At 43.2% G+C, this 20,972-nt stretch overlaps 1 protein-coding gene across 2 annotated transcripts in view; it reads left to right on the top strand.

Moving 5' to 3' along the window:
- Positions 1 to 20,972, top strand: part of fndc3ba (fibronectin type III domain containing 3Ba) — a 102,695-nt gene that overhangs the window by 37,274 nt on the left and 44,449 nt on the right. For both annotated transcript variants that reach the window (XM_061063356.1, XM_061063357.1), the window contains exons 4-7: positions 11,417 to 11,493; positions 14,892 to 15,123; positions 15,280 to 15,448; positions 16,172 to 16,302. In XM_061063356.1, the coding sequence (XP_060919339.1) occupies positions 11,417 to 11,493; positions 14,892 to 15,123; positions 15,280 to 15,448; positions 16,172 to 16,302 (609 nt within the window). The remainder of the gene's footprint in view (positions 1 to 11,416; positions 11,494 to 14,891; positions 15,124 to 15,279; positions 15,449 to 16,171; positions 16,303 to 20,972) is intronic.

Raw genomic sequence — 20,972 nt, 5'->3', positions numbered from 1 at the left:
TAAAACCATGAAAACCATGCATTCTTGGACAGACCAGGAGAGGAAGTTTATGTTGTGTCAGCTGAAGGACTTTAAACATATTGAAGAAAAAGGGAGGAAAATGCAGAATGGCTATCTGACGTAATCGATCAACCTGAAGAAGCTCCAATAGGAACAAGCCGAGGCATATCTCCACCTACAGAAGGGGAGTCGACAAACTTCTGCCAATAAATCAATTCTCCCCTGGTGCTTGTATGCTGGGACAAGGACAGTAGTCCAGTTAAATCACCCAATCAAGCTGTAACTGTTGCTCAACGTGTCTCGCACAGTCAGTTTGTTTACATGCACGGTTAATTGGAGTTGTCTTTATTCTCACTGACCTGCGTGTTGCAAAAGATTTTACAGTTTGTGTCACAAAATGTGCTCCAGACACAAGCATTATATTTGAATTGATCCCGCCTGTCATGATGTCTGTCCGCAGCATTGAAGTATTTCCTCCTGAGGCTGACATGATGTGCTGAGACACACGCTGTCTTGTGTGTTTGGGTGCATGCATGCATCCAGTTTGGGGCCTTTTTGCAGAGCCTACACATTTTCACTCCCTTGGGCTAACTGTAAAACCAATTCTGGAAGTATGTTTAGTGCTAGTTTCTTGGGTCTTAATTTACTGTTATGTCCCCATTGGATTTGGGGAAACTAGTCACCATGGGAACGGAGTCTAACTCCAGGTGGTGTGTACTGGAATGCATTCCCTCTGGGCACAATTTGTGTGTGTGCATACCTGTGTTTTTTTTTTCCTAACATTTTCCACTCAAATGTTAGAAACAAAGGGACAGAGAGGGTGGCTAAGAACTTTTGAGTGTATGATTGTGTGTTTTAGTGTGTGTATGTGTGTGTGTGTGTGTGAGGTGCACAGAGAGAGTTGATTGTTGTTGTATGCCCTGCCCCTGCACTCACATATAAACTCAATGCCCTCACACAGGGAGGCCGGAGGAGAAAAGGGAAGGAGGGAGGTATGAAAGGGTAGAATGAATGAAGGTAAATAAAGAGGCGAGAGACAGAAAAAGAGAGGAGGAAAAAAAAAGAAGAAGAGGAATAGCACGAGAGTGAGAGAATCAGATGCTACATGTCTGGTCGTGTCTGCTGCCATGCATTCCGGGCGAGGCCACTTCCTCTCTGTGATGACCCCAGCCATCCCTGCGCTGCTGAGTTGGTCTGGTCTGCCTGCTTCAAGTTAAAAGCTGTATTTGCTGTGTGGAATAGCCCTTTAAGGGGTATCACAGGGGTTGGAGGACGGGCTGGGGGGGGGTGATAAATCTGTAGAATACTGAGTCTGTCTTCGTATGTAAGACTGTGCGTGAACAGCAGCTGTGAAGAGGAGACGGCTCACAGAAGTTTCCAGAGAGTGAGAGAAATGAAGAGAGCTTTTCCAGGGATGAAAAATTCTTGGCTCCCTTGAAGCTCAGGGTACAGCTGGAGCACTTCTCCCTTCCTCCACCCTTGTTCCCTCTGCTCTCTCTCCCTCTCTCTTTCCGACCTCCTCCACTTCTGCCCTCGCTTCCCTGCGTGTGTCTCCTCCTCTCCGTTTCTATCTTGTAGTATTTTTTTTCAGAGCTGTCGTGATTAATGGATTAATCGGTTAAAATAAAATCACATGCAAATTTAAAAGTAAATTATTGAAAATGATCTTTTATTACTTTTTTTTTGGTAAAATATTTGCATGTTCCAGTTTCTTCCCGTCTTTAATGCCAACTTAAGCTTTGTTGATTTCCATGCTGCTTTAGAGCATTCATGATTCATCGATTAATCACTCGTAAGAAAGTCATCTGCACATATTTAATACCTGATCAATTGTCTTAACCCTTGCTGATTTCAGCTTTTTATATTTGAATGCAACCTTTAGTTTTGTTGATTTCCACAGTTTTTCTAGAGATGTAATCATCAATTGATTAATCGATCAAAATAAATATCATTGCTGAATATGTGATTATCCATGCATCACTTTGGTGTTGTTGACTTCCCTTTTAGCTCTGGAAAGTTTTGAGAGCATTTTTTTTTACAGCTTTCTTACATTTTACAGTGTAAAGGATTAATTGATTTATCCTAATTCATTGACAGATAATCTTAAAAGATTTGCATTTAGTGATACTGCTGCTTATTAAATTGAATTGAAATGATTCAAAGGAGGAGCTGCTGCAGGCCTTGCAGCGGGTGGCCCGGGTTCAAATCCGACCTGTGCCTTCTTTCCTGCACGTCATTCCCCACTCTCTCTCTCTCTCTCCCTGATTTCCATCTCTGTTCTGTCTCTAAAATGTATATTCAAAACAGTTCCCTTTTTTTAAAACTCCGACAATCCTCCATGTGTTGCTGCTTATTGGATTCAATCCATTCAGACTGGATGAATCCCTTTTGATGACATGTGGCTGTAGTGGCTACAAGTGCTCATGGGATACATGAAAGGACTTTGAAGGAAGAAATCAAGTGTGCCTGAGGTTCCTGAGGCCTCCTGCACAGCTGCAGAGACTACACATGTGATTGTTTACATCATGTGTGTTTAGATTTCTCAGGGAAGCCCCTCTGTGTGTATTTTTTTTTTTTTAAACTTTGCTCTGATTGGTTGAGGTGGGGGTGGGGAGTGTGTGGCGGTTGATGGGAGGGCCCGAACACGGAGGTCGAGGAATGATCGGAGTGACTGGTAGAGGAAAAAAAAAAAGCTTTGATATCAGTCTTAAATAGAAGTCAGTTTGACCTACATACTTCTTCTAGACTCCTCCCCCTTTTTGCATACACACACATCCCCTGCTATATCTGCACTTTCTTGCTTATCTGATCAACAGCTTTGGAATATGCACACACACACACACACACACACACACACACACACACACACACACACACACACACAATCGCACAAAAAGTGGAATTCAGAGTTTGGGAGTGGGGGAAAGTCCCTGCTAATGCCTACACACTTCCAGTTGCTTTCCTCTTCCCACTGGCATTCACACAACTTCTTCTTCTTCTACTCTTCTTGTCTTTTTCTTGTCGTCTCTTCCTCCCCAACAAGCACTCTACTTTCTCTTCTCGACTCTTTGTGGTGGACACAAACTTGGTGCTGTTCAGGCTGTGACTCATACGCGAGGAATGCCCCACATTAACATGTGGAGAGATAGCAGGAGGAGGAGGAGAGAGGGAGAGGAGTACAGCTGCGTACAAACGTAGCAGCTTGATCACAGAGGGGGGGAAAAAAAATAAGTTAAAATGACTTAAAGCATGGCGGCTCCTTTTGTGGGTCAAGGTCTGAAGATTACTTTCATCTTGAGGATTTTGGGGGGAGTAAGAGAAAAAGAAAAAGAAGGGCTGATCATTAGACTGGGTCTGTTTACACACCAACAGCTGTTGCCCTTCTTTGCTCTCTCTCTCTCTCTCTCTCTCTCTCTCTCCCTCCCTCTCTCTCTCTCCCTGTGGACATTTAGATTTGATTAACGAATGGATACAATGAGTCATCAGTGTCTGGTTCTTTGTGTGTTTTTGCCTGTGCACATGCTTGCTCTCACATGTACGTCAGGAACCCTGCATGTATAGTAAGAGAGATAAGGGGAGTGTGTCGCTGCGTGCAGTGTGTGTGTGTGCATGTGTGTGTTATGTGTGTGTGTGTGTGGGTTGCATAGTTACCGATCGCAAAACAATTATAGCAAATCCAAGAATAGACTCATGGGATCAAAGTTAAAGTGTGTGTGTGTGTGTGTTTGTGTCTCTGTTTCAAGTTGTTATGTCTGAATTTGTGAATGTATTATTGTGTGAGTGTGTGTCCTAATTTGCTCTTTATGCCAAGGTGACCGTGATTTCTGTTAGTGTGAACTCTTTAAATGTCAGTGTGTTTTACAAAGTGAAGTGAGTGTGTGTGTGTGTGTGTGTGTGTGTGTGTGTGTGTGTGTGTGTGTGTGTGTGTGTGTGTGTGTGTGTGTGTGTGTGCGCCCATGTCAGCATGACATCTTAAGAGTTTATGCACATATGCCAAGGTGTTAATTCAGGCATTTGTCTGTGACCGTGTGTGTGTGGCTGCAAAGGTGTGTGTGTGTGTGTGTGTGTGTGTGCATGTTAAGATCTATCGAAACAAAGCACGGCTGGGCTCGCTGTCCCTCCAGACGTTACGTTTGCTCTCCTCTGGAGCGGACCCAGCGGCAGAAGTAGGTCGTCCGCCTCTGGGTGGAGGTCTGTGAGCTGGCACTCGGGGCTACATTGAACAGATCTGGGCCTGTATGCTGAAGCAGCGTTTACACAGTGATCATGACTGGATAAGGTTTAATGGGTTCGCAGCATATTCCTAGAAACCACTGGAAAAGAATTTGAAGATATGGAAGAATAGTTAAGCTGAACCAAAAGAAGTCTCTGAGAAATAATTAGTCCTCAGGAGTTTTTGAAAACATTTTTTAAAACCTTCAAAATAAAATGTTCTTAGATTCACCGTTGTGGAATAGAATGTTAAAAACTAAAAGTTCTGCAGCTGTATCAGCCTGTACCCCAGTGTATCAGAAAGACAAAAACACATTTGATCTTATTGGAGGAAACAGTAATAAATGAAGGTTAAGATAACCTGAACATTATAAATAAACACAGTTTTTAAGATCACCCGGGAATCAGCGCTGACCTCGAATAACTGGCCGCTCCATATCATAGGCGACCATTGCTATTAGGAATATAATTCAAGCACCAAACAAGTACTTGAAATACTCAATTTACAGAGTTGAAGCATGTCATATTCACCGTCATATTAACCCAACCAGCATTTGGCTTTGAGAGTCTGCTTTGCACAAGCAGAGGTGGAAAGTTTGTCTCCACTGTTGCTGCAACCGTTTTCCCTCTCTTGCTTTTTTCCCATAATGTGTTGCAGCGGAGAGCATGTTCTTAATTTGAAATACGAGCGCCTGCCAGTGAGCTAGTAAAACTCAACCCTGGTTTTACAAGCCTCACAGCGATGGTTTCTACTGCTCTTTAATATTCAATATTGATGTCGCACGTTAGTGGAGTCGTCATGGCGTTTGGAGGACTCATCAGCTGGCAGATGTCAGAGAATGCGTTCTCCTTGTTCTCCCATGACAAAGTGTTATGCAACTTTATACGCGGAGAGGGCGAGAAGTCTGGAGGCTCGCTCGTCCTGAGGAATGTGCTTCCACATACCTCCGCGCCAACACACGCACACACCAACACACGCACACACACACACACACACACACACACACACACACACAGTAAGCTTATGATAAACATTCCACAGCAAATCAGCTTCCTGCTCAAATAACTGACGCACAGAAAACACACTCAGGCTCAGAAGTTTTTGTGTATCTGATTTCTTTTTTACACTCGTGCACAGATGGTTGTCACGTACATAACAAGCACATCAGCTGTCTCTTTCTGTCTATATATGTGCATGTATGTGTGTGTGTGTGTGTGCGTCACTCTGCAGAGTGTCGGTGTAGTTACTGAGGGCAGGGCAGCGCAGGAAGTCCTGACTTCCTCCTCCATCACTGAACCTCACCCCGTCCAGAGCAAAGATATCAGCCGGACTTGACTCACCGGAGATAGACTGAAGTGTGTGTGTGTGCTTGTGTGTTTAGAATCACATGTTTCACACCAACCCGGGATGTATATATACAGAACACTGTGCTATTTTAAAGTTGTCTCCCACATTTCCTGCAACCACAGGCTCTCTCTCGCTCTCTCTCTCCTCTCGCTTCCCTATCCTCTACCTCTGTTTTTTTCTTTTTCTTACCTTTTCCCCCCCACTACATTTCCCATCATGCTCCACTTTCTGTTTCTCTTCTTTTTTTTTTTCTCTCTGTCTCCTTTTCTCCCCCCGGAGCTTCTAGTAGCAGTGTCATTTGACTTGAAATGACCCATGGGGATTTGTTTCATATTTATATCTTAGATTTGACAAAAGGTCATGCTCTAATGTGTGTGTGTGTGTGTGTGTGTGTGTGTGTGTGTGTGTGTGTGTGTATTGGACAGGCAGCAAAGGAAGCTGTCGTGGGAGTGTCTTGCTCCTGGAGCACCGAGGACAGATAACATTACCCTGCCGATGCTTACATAACTTCCAGGCAACGCCACGTCACAACTGACCCAGACACACACACACACACACACACACACACAGATGTGTGCACACACATAACACACACAGGGACACAAGTACCCATGGAGATCAGACAGCTGCCTCCATGGGGCTCTCACAGGGAATACAAAGGTTATGTGTGTGTTGTTGTAATTATAAGATAAAGTGAACACAGTGTGTCTATTTAGTAACTCCATGTTTTTTTTTGTTGTGTTTTTTATGTCTCTGTTTTTGGGAAATCCATCTGAGTGGAGCTGTTTTGTATGTAGGTCAGCTCACAAACAAGCTCCTTAGGGCTGACACACACACACACACACACTTACACACATGCTTTCCCAAGAGGGTCTGCGTTTCCTTTCAATGTGGCGACCACATGTGCAGAGCTGAGATGACTGCAAGGAGAGAAAGTGTTTGTCTCCTCTCTCAAAGGCTGACTCCTGCTTCAGTCTGAACACCACGTTAACACACACACACTTTGTCTTCAATAATCACACACACACTGTCAGCATCTCTGATGTATAGATGTGAGTGTGTTTTTGAAGTGTGTGAGTTAGTGCCTTTTTATGGATGTAAGAAATCATCGACTGTGTGTTACCAGGACTATAGCTATGCAAGTGTGTGTGTGTCTTTCTGTGTGTGTGTGTGTGTGTGTGTGTCTTTCTGTGTGTGTGTGTGTGTGTGTGTGTGTGTGTGTGTGTGTTGTGTGTTGGGGCCCAGTTGCAGCTGTCTCTGACAGTTGTATCATGGGAAACATCTGATGAAAAGTTGCATCACGTCCTCTCTGTACGTATGTTAATCTATGTGCAGACAGCTGGACAAAATCACGTTAAGTTTGTGTTTCTTTCTTTTTTTTTTTTTTTTTTCTGTTTTTTTGGGAATGACTCAGTAACCTAGGCTCCAACATATTAGCTCGGTGTCTTGTCTGGTGTGTGTGTGGTAATATAACACAGGATGTTTAGACGTGTGTATATTTCTTGTGTAAATCTTGGGCAGAAGAAGTTCCATTGTCTAAAAGAAAGACTTAAAAATTGTGTGTTAGTTTTTTACGATGAGCAGGGCAATGTGGTTGTCTTTTTCTTGACAATCATCCTGGGATCATATAGTCGCCTCACAGACCGCCTTTTTTATAATCATTTTGGATATGCCGTTGAAGTTTTTCTTTATTATTTTTTGTATCTTGCTCCTTTTTTTATTTTCTTAAATTTCTCCTTTTACATCTGTGGATTTCATTCTCTAGTCTTCGTCCTGAATTTCTCCTGGTTGTGTCTTGACTTCCTCTGTCACATGGTTGCTCCTCTTGGACGCTTTAGACTGCAGCTATTCAAAAAACATGTGCTGTCACTGAAGCCAATTGAACTCATGCACCTCAGACCTCGTATTTATATCAGTAACCGTCGCATTGGGAATGCTAAGTCATAGATGTAACATTAAAACAACCTGTGTACATCGTCTCCAGTGTTCTTGGGGCGAGCCGCTGAACTTCAAACCACTCCAGCTGCTACACGAGTGGCATGTGAATGGAGTAGTACTGCTGGGCTGTTGGGCACTTTACATAGCAGCATCTGCCATGAGTGTGTGAATGCGGTGTGAACGGGTTTAATAAGTGTCAAAGAGCTTCAAGTGGTCAGACTCAGAAGACTAGAAAAGTGCTTTACAAGACCATTCACCATTCACCATTTACCGTACAAACTCCAATGTGGGGGAGAAGTTATCAATGCAGATGCAGACCAACACAAACTTCTGCGGCAGAAAAAGTCCCGATTAAATTTGATAAACAACTCGACAGGAAAGTTGCGGGACATTTTGCGGGTGACAGTGCATTATGTGAAAAGATGCTACAGTCAGTTAGCTGCCATGTTGAATTTTAAACCTCTCGAGCGAATGGACTCACGATTATCTCAGACAATATACTCGGTTGTGAATTTAACACGATGTTTGCAGGATTTCCTCATGGTTCATCTCGTGCATCCGTAACAGTCTGAAAAGTGTTGAAAATAAACTGATGACTAAATAGAAAATCTGCCGGAGATTTTTTTTTTTTCTATTAGCACATTTAGCTTAAATTTAGCGAATCATTGATGTCTTCAGTGTCGTCGTTCCATGCTCCTGGTGCAGGTTGTTATGCTTGAAATAGGTATCACAGTAATTTATGCTACTTATCAAAATAATAAAACACAAAGTAAAAAATGTCTAATCTATATTTGATTGAAGTTGAATGAGATTTTGCAATTGAGCAGGGCTCACCTTTACACATGTCCATGCCCTTTGCTAGCTCAGGTGATTCTGTGATGTCGCCACACGTGTAGGATATGACCTCATAACTGATCTTTAACCCACGGCAATCGGAAACGGAAGAAGCAACAGATGGAAGATGAGAAGAGGGGATGACGAGGAGGAGGAGGGGAGGGGGGGGGGAGTAAAGGGAGAGTGCAGTGTGTTAGCCGTGTCGTCTGGGATTGTTGCTGCAGGGTTTAGAAGAAGGAAGTCGTCGCTTTTGTTTGTGGTGATAAAGGGCAGAGCTGGAGGCAAGACTAGAAAGAGTGACGTTACCACAAAGTGGACCACACCAGCTTTATGCTCACACACACACACGGACACACACGGACACACATACACTTCAATACACACATTCAGCTGCTTGATAATCCAGAGCTTCTCTAAGTGGCAAACAGTCCAATACTATATGACTTACAGCAGTGTGTGTGTGTGTGTGTGTGTGTGTGTGTGTGTGTGTGTGTGTGAGTGTGTGTGTGTGTGAGTGTTAGTGTGAGTCAAGAGTAGCAGGACAAAGAGTGTCTTGTATTTTGGGGAGGTGTTGGGGGTAGATGGGCTTGTTGGGTCCAGTCCTGGGGGCCAGGGATGGGAATGTTCAGTGAGTGTGTGTGTGTGTGTGTGAGTGTGTGTGTGAGTGTGTGTGTGAGTGTGTGTGTGAGCAGAGGAATGCTGCTGTTTGCTGAGTGAAGAGCACAGAGGCAACAGAGACTGTCCAAACACACGTCTGTTTGTCAAGAGGGTGTGTGTGTGTGTGTGTGTGTGTGTGTGTGTGTGTGTGTGTGTGTGTGTGTGTGTGTGTGTGTGTGTGTGTGTGTGTGTGTGTGTGTGTGTGTGTGTGTGTGTGTGTGTGTGTGTGTGTGTGTGTGTGTGTGTGTGTGTGTGTGTGTGTGTGTGTGTGTGTGTGTGTGTGTGTGTGTGTGTGTGAGAGAGGGGGACGAAGACATAGAGAGGGAGTGTGTGTGAGCAAGAGGGAAAGTGTGCTATGAGCAGTGATGGAAAGGGGTTTAGAGGACCTGTGTGTGTGTGTGTGTGTGTGTGTGTGTGTGTGTGTGTGTGTGTGTGTGTGTGTGTCTTCCCATGCTATGACCTTCTACTCAAAGAGGACTTTCATATCCACCTCTAGTCTCCGTGGACAGGACTGAAAGAGGTCTGTCTCTTCATACCTGTGACCTACTCACTCATACACACACACACCTACACAGGAGACTTTGCTCAGGTTGTGTCTGTCTGTGTGTGTGTGTAGTGCTTACGTAGGTGTGTGTGTGTGTGTGTGTAGGTGTGTGTGTGTTTACTGTACTTTTACCTGCTTGTTTGTCCGAAGAGAGGTCAGGAAGGTGGTGGAGAGACGGAGGGAGGTATGAAAAGGAAAAAAAAGGGGGTATGGTTCAGGGAGAGTGACGCAGAAATGGAGAGAAATAAGAAAAAGAAGGAGAGGAAGAAGTGACTAATAATTAAAGTAAAAAGAGGTCGTTAAGGATGTGAGCAATGGATGGATGAAGGGCACGGTAATAATGGGGAGGATTGTTTAGAAGGAATTCTTGAAGGAGGAGTTAAATGAATGACGAGCAAGGAGACACATAAAGGTGGTCAGGAAAGCAAAGTTGAGAGTGTAAGAGCGGAAGATCGAGCAAAGAGAATAACGGGGGGATGAAATAACTCGATGGTGAAGGGAGAAGTATGATAAAAGTCTGAATGAAAGTTAGAGAGGATTGGATGAAAACTGATGGAGTGATAAAAGCAGGAGTTCAAGCTTCTGTTCACCGACGTTTTTAAAAAGGAGAGTGGGATTTGGTTGAAATTGTACTTTGAAGTGAACAATGTTTTTAAGATGGATTGGAGTGGTTAGAACGCGCGCCCCATGTAAAGAGGCACTAGTCCTTAAAGCGTGCGGCCGGGGTTCAAATCCGACCTGTGGCTCCTTTCCCGTATATTGTTCCCCACTCTCTCTCTCTCTCTCTCCCTGATTTCTGACTCTATGTCCTGTCTCTAAATAAAAGCATAAAAAGCCCAAAAATAAATTGTCAAAACAACAAAAAGACATTCCTTAAGGTGATAGGTGTCCAGATGTTATTGGTTTCTTACTTGTGTTTTAGGTTTAAGGTATTAAGGTACTCTGTGTTTTTGTGTCTGTGTGTGTGTGTGTGTATGTGTGTGTGTGTGTGTGTGTGTGTGTGTGCGTGTGCTTGTGTGTGTTTGCGCACAATGTGATTTATTCAGAGGTCAGGTCTGCCTCCAGCTGTCCCACTGGGGTCCCAATGACTTTACCAGCCGCAGACCTCCATCACAGAGAGAGAGAGAGAGAGGGAAGGGGAAGGGAAGGGAGGAGGAAAAAAAGAGAGAGATTGAGAGATTTTGGGGGTGGTGGAGGGATGGGAGGAGAGAAAGAGAAGGTTCTGAAGAGTGGAAAAGGCAATCTGCTAATTCTATCAAACCCTCTTTGCTTCTTTTCTTTCTCTGTGCTTCTTCTTCTCCTTCTTCTTAGCAGAGGTTTTCTCTTCAGGGAGCAGTCCTGTGTCATTTGTGTTGTACATCCATGCGTCATGATTCTACTGTTTAAAGCAGACATCTTCAAAGTAGAACGATACAAAATCACACTGTTCTGAAAGAGCGGATGTGCCATTGGAAAAAACGTTTTTGTAGTTTTTATTTGAGTAGTAAGAATGATCTTTGAAGTCAATACAAAGAGACACTGATGAAGATAAAAAAAAAACGACATGACAAAACAAGTTGGGAAATAAATACGTCCATGCTACACAAAGAAACTCCTTCTTCTCTTTAAGCTTTTTTTTGTTAATGAAGTCATTGAAACTTTAATCTTAAACAACCTTTAATGTGGACCTCTGATGTAAACCTACCAGTTGATCCTCTTGAATAAAGTATAAAGGGCCTTTCACAATGAGGTGTTGAGCCCCTCAATGTGTGTGTGTGTGTGTGTGTGTGTGTGTGGCTGTGTTTGTGTCCCTGCATGTGAACTGCTGATTGACAAATTAACGTTAGCATTAGCTGCTTGCCAGGTTAAATAAATATCTCTTCCCCCCCCCCCCTCCCTCACAGGTCCTGCTGAGGTCCCCATGATGTCCCCAAATGGATCAATCCCTCCCATCCACGTCCCCCCAGGATACATCTCACAGGTCAGTTTGTGTGTTTGTTTGTTTTTCCCATCAAGAGCCTGACACACCAACACTGTGTGTGTTTGTGAAACTGAAATGGAATTAGCTCATGGTTTCTTTTCTGAATGTATTTATTTTTTGCCATCATGTGATCACATATGTTAGAAGTAGGTAAAAACATGCCTCACATGGTTACGCTCCAAGGATATATATTCAGTATTTATTGAATGAGGTGTCAGTTTGCTGATGGCAGTGGAGCAGCCTTATGGTGTGTTGCAACACTTAACGTTTTGTTACTTGAAATTCCTTGAAATGCAACAATGTGTATTTTAAATAAATAAAAAGATACATTGCAGATAGGTATGATTGTCCAACATGAGAAATTTGAATTAAAAAAAAGCACGTTTGTTGGCAGACTGGTATTTACAACATCAGACATCCATAGGTTGAGTTGTCATCATCAAAGAAGGGAAAGTGTTATTTAGAAAGAGTCGGGACTATTTTTTGTTAAACTTGTGCCCTGCAAAAAGTCATTACGCCTGTCATCGCTTCACCAGTTAGACCAAGGCAGCCTCCATTAGCATTAGCTCCCCGTTAGCAGAACAGAAATGTACTGATTTATGGGTGTTTAGGCAGGGGAAATTTGTGATTCTGACTTTCCTAATGCAGGCCTATACAATTGGCAAATCATGGGCCACAGTGCCCTTCTGTAGCACAATTCACATCTGAAGCCACCTTTATCAAATCTATAATGTGTCATTATGAACTGTAAAAAACAACATTCAAAATCAATATCAATGCTTCCAAAGTTGAGCTTACGTGGTTGATGCAGCCATAAGGAGCCAATGTCACTTCACTGGTCAGTACAGTGTTTGATTATTAAAGATAATAAGGTCATAAGATGATCCCTTTCACTCAGGCTGTCTAAGCAGAGGGGGATTGAGTTGAGTCAAACTGAACGTAAAATTCAAAACTTTAACACTTCAAATATTGTGCGTAGTTTATCGTGTATTTGCCGTCATCAGATGTAACTCGCAAGAACAGAATAGAAAGTTTGGGGTTAATCTGTTGGCCTTCAAAAAGTAGGTCTAACAATAATGTTTGACATGATTAGTTGGCTCAGAGTCGGGTGTCGTTGGCGTGAATCAACACGTGTCAGCAGATCTGTCCTCACTAGTATAGTGTAACAAACACATCTGTGGCCTGCATGTGGTGACTTTGTGCTCCTATGCCAGTGGAAGCCAGGTCATTGGCTCAGCGGGGGTGTGTGTTTGTGTTTGCATGTGTGTGTGTGTGTGTGTGTGTGTGTGTGGGGGTGTGTGTGTGCGCTAGCAGGGACTGAGCCAAGTGTGAGCGGGAAACACTGTCGCTCTCACATAAACAAGGCTGATAGTGGAGACAGGCACTGCTGGGTGGGTGGGTGGGTGGGTAGGGGTGTTGGGTGGATGGATGGATGGATGGAGAAAGAACGCTGTGGTGGAAAGTTGTGCATTGACGGATGGATTTTGCACGTGTGTCTTCGAGTGTGCATCCTCCGTGGTTTGTACTAATGGCTGCATTGTGATTGTGGGTGTGTGAGTGCACATGTGCATGCATATTTGTGGGTCTCTTCCAGTTTGTATTAGATGGAATGTGTGTCTGTGGGAGTGTGTGTGTGTGTGTGTGTCTCCTTGCCAGTAAATGTTGCGTGGGTACGTAAGTCGGATCCACATGTACTCTTGCAGGGACTTTGCTCTTGTTTTCCAGTCAACAATCTGTTTTTCTCCTCTGCAGCAGGGGAAGGGGGTTTTAGGGGCAAATAAGGGGGCCTCCTCTTCTTCCTCCCCCCTCTTCTTCTGCTCTCCCCCCCCCCCCCACTCCCACTTTTCACACTTGGATTAGTTTTGCAACCATCTTCCTCCCACCCAGACCCTGTTTTAACACTTTCTCTTCTTTCTTTTACTGTCATATTCTGACACAGTGTGAGGGTGTGTGTGTGTGTGTGTGTGTGTGTGTGTGTGTGTGTGGGGGGGGGGGGGGGGGGGGGGGGGGGGTTTGGGGGTAGTGTTTTTTTTGGTGTGTTGTTGTTCTTGGGGATCATCAGATGACTTCCCCCCCTCTCTGCAGGGAGCGTGCGTTTGCTCTCTGCTTGGAATGCAGGCCTGTGAAAGTGTCTGAATAGTTGGAATGCGTGTGTGTGTGTCTGTGTCTGTGTCTGTGTGTGTGTCCAAGAATGTGAAAGTGAACACATGTATGGCATCTATGTTAATTTGAGGCAGTTCTTTGAAAGTTGTTGTTATTGAAATCTGCAGACCATCTGATGACAACATTGCAGCTCTTGTTTTCCCCTCTTAAAGAGCCGCAGCGTCCTGTTAGCACAATGCCTCAGTTGTTTAATTAATCATCTAATTCATTCCCTTATTACATATCCCCCATTCAACAGAGCAGCTCTTACAAAATGATTGACAGCATCATTTTGTAAGAGCAGGTGCTCTGGGACCTTTATAGACAGACTGTTTAAACTTTATAGGACTATAGTTGGACAATAAATTAAAATGTATTCACTAGTTTTCATACCACAAGTTGGATGAGAAGAGTGATACGACTCTCACTGGTCAATAAGAAGCTGAAGGCAGAAGAGAGTTTAGTTAGCTTAACGCCAGGACAAAGGTTACAGCTATCCTGAATTTAGCTAACTCAAGGTGACAGCACGTTTTTTCCCTGGAAAAAGGAAAAACTCCTCAGATAGGCTAACCCTGTGGGATATGTATGCATCATTGTAAAAGCATTTTCGTGGACTTTAAGTGGTCACTTAGTGTAGGCTATATTTAGCATGTTATGTTGTGAGGTTTAGAGGTGTTGGTAAGCCAGTCATTTCCTTATTTGTCCAACTGTTACGCTAGGTTAAGCTAACCGACTGTTAGCTGTAAACGTACAGAATTGTGAGTGTTACTGATCTCCTCATACAACTGAGTTGACAAGGGAATGTCCTTAAATACTGAAGTTCACGTTATTATTATTATTTTGAGGTCGTTTAAGTAAGTTTTCTACATAAAACCTTTGACATCTTTTGTGTTTTTAACCTAAATAACCGGTGGACACTGTAGAAAAACTACTTCTTATTAATTAGCGGCACATTATCCTCTTGTTTCAAATTGAATTTTAATGTCATGCCCAATTGAAATGTAAAAATGAGAGGCACATTTCCTGCAGCGGCGGCACAGTTCACTGACCTGTCCTGACTTGATTTGTTGGTACTAAAGTTGAAACAACTCAGACACACATGTCTGACTGCCATTTGTAGACGACAGAGTGCAAAATCTCTAAGTTTACTGTTAACTGTGAAATTCCTGTAACATATATATATATATATATATATATATATATATATATACTGCTTAACCTCACCGCTGTTTCTCCCCTCTCCTTGTCTCCTGCAGGTGCTGGAGGATAACACAGGGGTCCGCCGGGTGGTTGTGACCCCCCAGTCTCCAGAGTGTTACCCTCCCTCTTACTCCCCGGCCCTCTCTCCCACACACCACCTGCCCCCTTACCTGACCCACCCTCATTTCATCCCCAACTCCCACTCTTTTTACCCCCCTGTCAGTCCCGGGGATCTGCCCCCCCACCAGTACTACCAGCACCACCTTCCCCCCATGTATGGAGATCCAGGTACGGACAAGCTGACTGCACAGTATTCTACTGCACAGATTTCTTTGCTTGGTTTTATGTGTAATTAAAAAAATATATATTATTAATCAAATTAAAGATAACCTTCACACAGATCTTTGAGTCTGACATACGTTCTCCTTTCCTCTCATCCTTCAGAAATCATCCCAGTGTACGGGATGTCTAACTTCATAGGCAGAGAGGAGTACAGTAAGCCACAGCCCAAAAAGATAAAGGAACAGAGACAACTAGAGCGACAGAATCGACTTAACTCTCCTCCCTCCACTCTGTATAAGGGCAGCCTGGGGCCAGCACACAACGGATACAGGTGAACATACTGCTCCTGTATTTAAATGTTGTTTTAATTGTTAAGAGCTGAATGTACTTCATGGCGGTAAGTTGTTCATTTAAAGAGAGCGATATTTAATTTCAAGAAAAAGGGTAGCATCTCCAGTGGAAGCTTTTTTGCCTCAGAGTTTTGCATTTAAAGTTACTTTTTCATTGTGGTATGCCGAACAACAAATCCCTCCTGAGAAACAGTGATTTTTGTTTTTGAACACTTTTAACTTTTAAATCAATTACACACATTCATGTGGTTGCTATAATAGCTGCTTTAGTCTGCCAACGCGATGTCAGCAATGATGCTGATTTAATCAGGAACAATTAGGTATAAGCCCCGACTTGACTGATCCACATTACTTATATTTTCTTATATTTATGTAGTTATTTGTTTCTGCTATCAGTAACTGTGCCACAGCATCCCTGACTTCAAATGTACTCAAAACTCTCCACACAGAGTCTTAAAATGTTTGGGAAAAGGGATAGCACTGTTTTTTTTTATCATGACACTGAGATGAGGTGTTGTATCAGAAAAAGTTGTATCAGTACAATCAAGGTTGTTTTTTTTTAGTTTTTTAAAGTCTATAAAATCTCAAGTGGTTCGATCCCTGCAGTAGAAACTTTATCTGGTCTTGAGTCTGAATGGAATATTGAAATGCAAGATTACAAGTTTTATTGTGACTAACATGTTACACATTTCTTTGTGACGCAGCAACAAATCACACGCCCCGTCGCTCGGGTCAGTGGGGTCGGGGGGCGGAGTCGGCAGCCCAGGTGGGAAGAAGCCGGAGAGACGACTCCGCAGCAGTCCACGAAACAGTGAACCAGACGCACACACACAAGGTAGGTCAGACCCTCACAAAAAAAAAAAAAAAAGCTGATTTGGCACTCGCTTCACAGTGTGTTGGAAGGTTTTCTTCATAAATATATTTGATGAACAAGGACACAAAACAGCACTGCAGACGCAACATACACACAAGGACAGGAATTGACGAATCTAAAAGATGTGGTTCTTTCATTTCTTACATTTTTGGCTATCAGTGCAGGGTCTCATTCCCTTTCCATATTCCATCTGTCCTTGCTGACCCCCCCCCCCCCCCCCCCTTTCATTATGTCTGCTTCAGCCTCAGTCCTCCTCAGCATTCAGGCAGGCCAGATAAAAGACACCTTTCGTCCCTCCTCTTTCTCATTTTTGTATCTCAAAGAAAGTCACCTACAAAAAAAAAATGAATGGATGCATGCAGCCTCACTGGGGTGAAGGGATCCATTTGGGGGGAGGGGTGTTGAGGTGGGAAGGTGTGGAGGGAGGGGGGGGGGGGGGGGGCGCAAGAGGGGTTGTCTGGGTAACCACATAGCTGAACCCGTCCCTGAGCGCTATCATTTTACCCTCGCTACAATACCAGCCTTGTTGGTGGAGGCTGAGCCACAGGTGGGGGTGGGGGGGTGAGGTTGAGAGGGGAGACAGGAGGGGGAGGAGAGGCACATACCTGTAGGGCCCTGCTTGAGATGAAGGAAACCTTTGAGCTAAGATTCAGACACCACCGCCTTATCTCACACACACACACACACACACACACACACACACGTATAAAAAGTGCTTTTAGCAAAGACATGAGGACGCTGCTCCTCTTTCATGAAATGTCTTTTAACACATCAGCTGTACGCCCGAGTTATTAAAAAGAGCAGAATATCTCATTTATCCACAAATACACACACATATAAAACGTGTTCTTCTGCAGAAGTGATGACAGAAAAAGCATAAAGAGACACATTAGGTCATCCACTCGCTCTTTGTAGCTGTCAAACGCCTCTTTAAATTTACCCTCCTCATAAAAATTGCTTCAATCCCTCTCAGCATGGCGTCAGATCAGAGGTAATATACATATGGGCCAGCTGTGGGTGTACGCCTGTTTCCTAAATCCATGAGATGTTTGTAAAATCTTAGCTGTATGCAAATAATCTACAAAGAACTTAGTTGTTGAGAAGTTGACAACATTATCATGCAGCTGTATATTAATGCTTATCGAACATTTTTTAAATTTTTAAATCGTTTTAATGTGCTTATTTTAGAGTGACTAAGTATAAATCTTTTTGTAGATAATTGCATCTGTTTTTAAATTTGCATTGTTTGAAAACTTGCAGGCTGTTTCTTTTGCTAGAAGTGTTTTTGGGCTGTTTCCCCCTCTTTAGTCAGTGTAGATTTTGGATTTCTGCTGTTGAGATATATTCCTTATGCCAACAGAGATGAGAGAAACTTAGTTTGCTTTGCTCACTGAATAAAAAGTTCCTAAGCAACATTTTTTTTTGTATCACAAAGTCCACTGAACATGCTGCCAGTTGTCATGGAGACACGCTGTTGTTGTCCTTTTCTATCCTTTTAACAAGTATTGTTCCAGGGACAACATGATCTCTATTAACATGTGCTGATAAAACAGAATTTTATAATGGTGAGACAGCACTAGATGTAAGCGAGAAAACATTATTAGTCACATACTGAAATGCTTTTAAACCTGCACATGTATACTTAAATAGACGGTTTGCACAAATATGGTCATATACAGATACAAAACATATGCACAGAGGAGTTAGTGTGCACTGCTTCTTAGAGCACACACACACACACACACACTCAAACACACTCCAGGCTTACATGTAAACAGAGAGTCTTATTAGATGTGCGCCAAAGCAGGAAAAGACGAGTAATGTCAACAGCTCAGCGTTTGAGTTTAACAGTTTCATGTTGCACATTCTGTTGCACTCAAACACACAATAACACACATGACAGACAGGAGCATGTCAGTGTGTCGTCTGTTGTCTGTTCTGGTCTGCCAGGATCTCAGTACTGGGCTGGAGATCAGGCTGAGTCAGCTAGATATATACCACACGACACACACACACACACACACACACACACACACACACACACACACACACACACACACACACACACACACACACACACCTACACACACTCTCACACTCAGACGTATGCACAAACACCCCGTGACTGGGCTTCCTGTAAAACAATCAGAGCATGAGGGTCCAGAGGATTGGCGGGAGGTAGCGGAGGAAGAGGGAGGGCAGAGGAATGCAGATTTGAAGGACAGATGAGAGAGAGAGGAGGGAGGGATGGATAGAGAGGTTTTGTTAAGAGGGGGAAAAAAAAGAAGAAGCAGACGTCCGACATCACAGAGAACGGAGAAATGAAAAGACAGAGAGAGACGGAGAGTTTAAGAGCAGAGTACAAACATTCCGACTAAGTTGCTGCTTGGCTCGACGCATCCGAGTACGGTCCAACCCTGAATACCACACACACACACACACACATATACACACACACACACGGCCGCCCACGCTTTGCCCTTGATGCCCTTGCTCTATGTGTGTGTGTGTGTGTGTGTGTGTGTGGCTATTGCCCCAGTGCCAGTAAGGCAGCAGGCTGACTTGGCGAGCACAGTGTCCATTCCCCACTAAAGTCAGCTCCACAGGCCCGTTTTCCTTAGAACTGTGCAGCTTGCTGAGCAGAAACAGATGTGGGCCCCGTCCCCACTGTTCCTCCATCTTGGCTCTGCATCATCACCACCACAGATCCTGTCTCTCACTCCGAGAAAACTGGGAATTCAGCAGTAACATATGGGCCAGCACCCTCAAGGCCTCCATCTTTGATTCTACGTCATTCCCAAGTGTTGTAAATGTAGAGGAAACTTTTAACTTAAACGTTCTCTATAGCTTAAAATTGTATATCTTTTTTTTTTTTTTTTTTCCTGATGTGCTTTTTAAAATCTCAAAGGAGTTCAATTTTCAGTTGCACAATCATCTTAGCAACGAAAATAAAGGAAAACAATTCATGTATCATCAGTGTTGACATAGTGACTCTAAACCAAATAAATTTCTAAAGATTTTCCGTTCTTGCCAAACACAATGACAATCTGCCAAAAAGGATGTTTGGAAACATGGATAACCTGACTAGGATTTAATCGTCTGTCAACTGTATGTAACGATGGTGTCATATTTATATACAATTCATCTTCACCTGTCATGTTAAAGTCAGTTTCCTTTCTTTTTCTGACTTTTGCCAGTCTTAATACCATCTTATTACAGTACCAGCACAAGTACACTTTCAACAACCTGAACAAGAAGATATTCACCAGGAAAAATGTACTGTGAGAAATTACTCTCCACTTTATTTGTGCTTTCCTTAAGATACCACATGCAGTAGAGGTATCAGTGGAAGAGGCAAATAAACATATTTTTGAGTTGCAGCAAAAAGTCTAAATATTACGAAAAGTAATGCGATACGGAAGAGTTTAAGTGAATGGCGTTGGTGAAACAAGAACAACTTCAAACAGATGATATTAAGATACAGTGGAAAGATATGCAGTGACGACAAGTTATCCTTCAGCAGCACAGTTAGTAACAAACCTAACTTTTATTAAGGAGAAAGCAGCATGAGCATTGTGGGTGCCATTGTCTTATAAGGCACCTTTTTTTTTTTTGGTTAAACGATTTATCAACTAATGGCGTAATTTGTGGTAAAAAAGGTTTTCCCTGTCATTGGTCAAAGGATCTCAGACGTGTATAATTAAGTATCAGTAAAAGCCTGGAAATAAAAATAAGTTATGTTAGATTTAAACACAAGTTGCAACTCATAAACTCATCTATAAAGGCTGCGTTATTAGACAGTTGAATAAAATAGTTAAAATTCATTAGAAAATATGTTTTAAGTAATGAGTACAAAGGAGTTGAAAACATCAGGTGACAAAAAACAGTATTATACTGTAAATAAGAAACTCTTTTCTATGCAGATGACACCAGTGTGTTCTTCTTTGTTAAGGATGCAGGGTTTGCTTTCTGCGCTGTGTTATACTTGACCCTTACAGAGTTTCCTACTAATTAAATTTCAGCACCAATGAACTGACAATTTTAGAACAATGACAGCGTTATAAGGCGGCTTATAAAAGCACAACGTCCTGTAATGTTTTGGTGATGTCACCCTTGTTAGCTCTGGTAGCCTTTGACCGACTCATGACTCAGCCCTTATATTAACATCCTCCTCACGACCCTCCTCCTGCTCTAACAGGACTGGAAATGTGCGAACACTCTCCCACCCATCCCTTAGTGGACTGTTTTGATGTGGATCGCCATGGTGATAATCTCAGCCCCCAACCCACCCCACCCCACCCACACCCACACACTCCGATCCCCTTCCCACAAACCCAAATACGGCCATGTTTGTCGGGCAAGATGGAGGGCAGTGGAGTGGAAGAAAGAGACTAGAAGAGGAAATGTAGAGAAAAAGAACGAAAGGAAATAGGAAAGCAGAGAAGTGAAGGACAGGAACTGGGGGATAAACGCGGCAGAAATAAAAGGGGATGTACAGAAAACGAGAGAACAAGGGATGGCTTTACCAGCAGAGGAATGTCTTTCCCGCTGATATCACGTAACAGGACTGGAGGGATTAGAAGGGGAGGTAGTTCTCGCCAATCACAATGAGTACAGCAGACATTTCCAGC

This window comes from Labrus mixtus, chromosome 18 (assembly GCF_963584025.1).
Source record: "Labrus mixtus chromosome 18, fLabMix1.1, whole genome shotgun sequence".
Lineage (NCBI taxonomy): Eukaryota > Metazoa > Chordata > Actinopteri > Labriformes > Labridae > Labrus > Labrus mixtus.
This window is presented reverse-complemented; position numbering and strand designations above follow the sequence as displayed.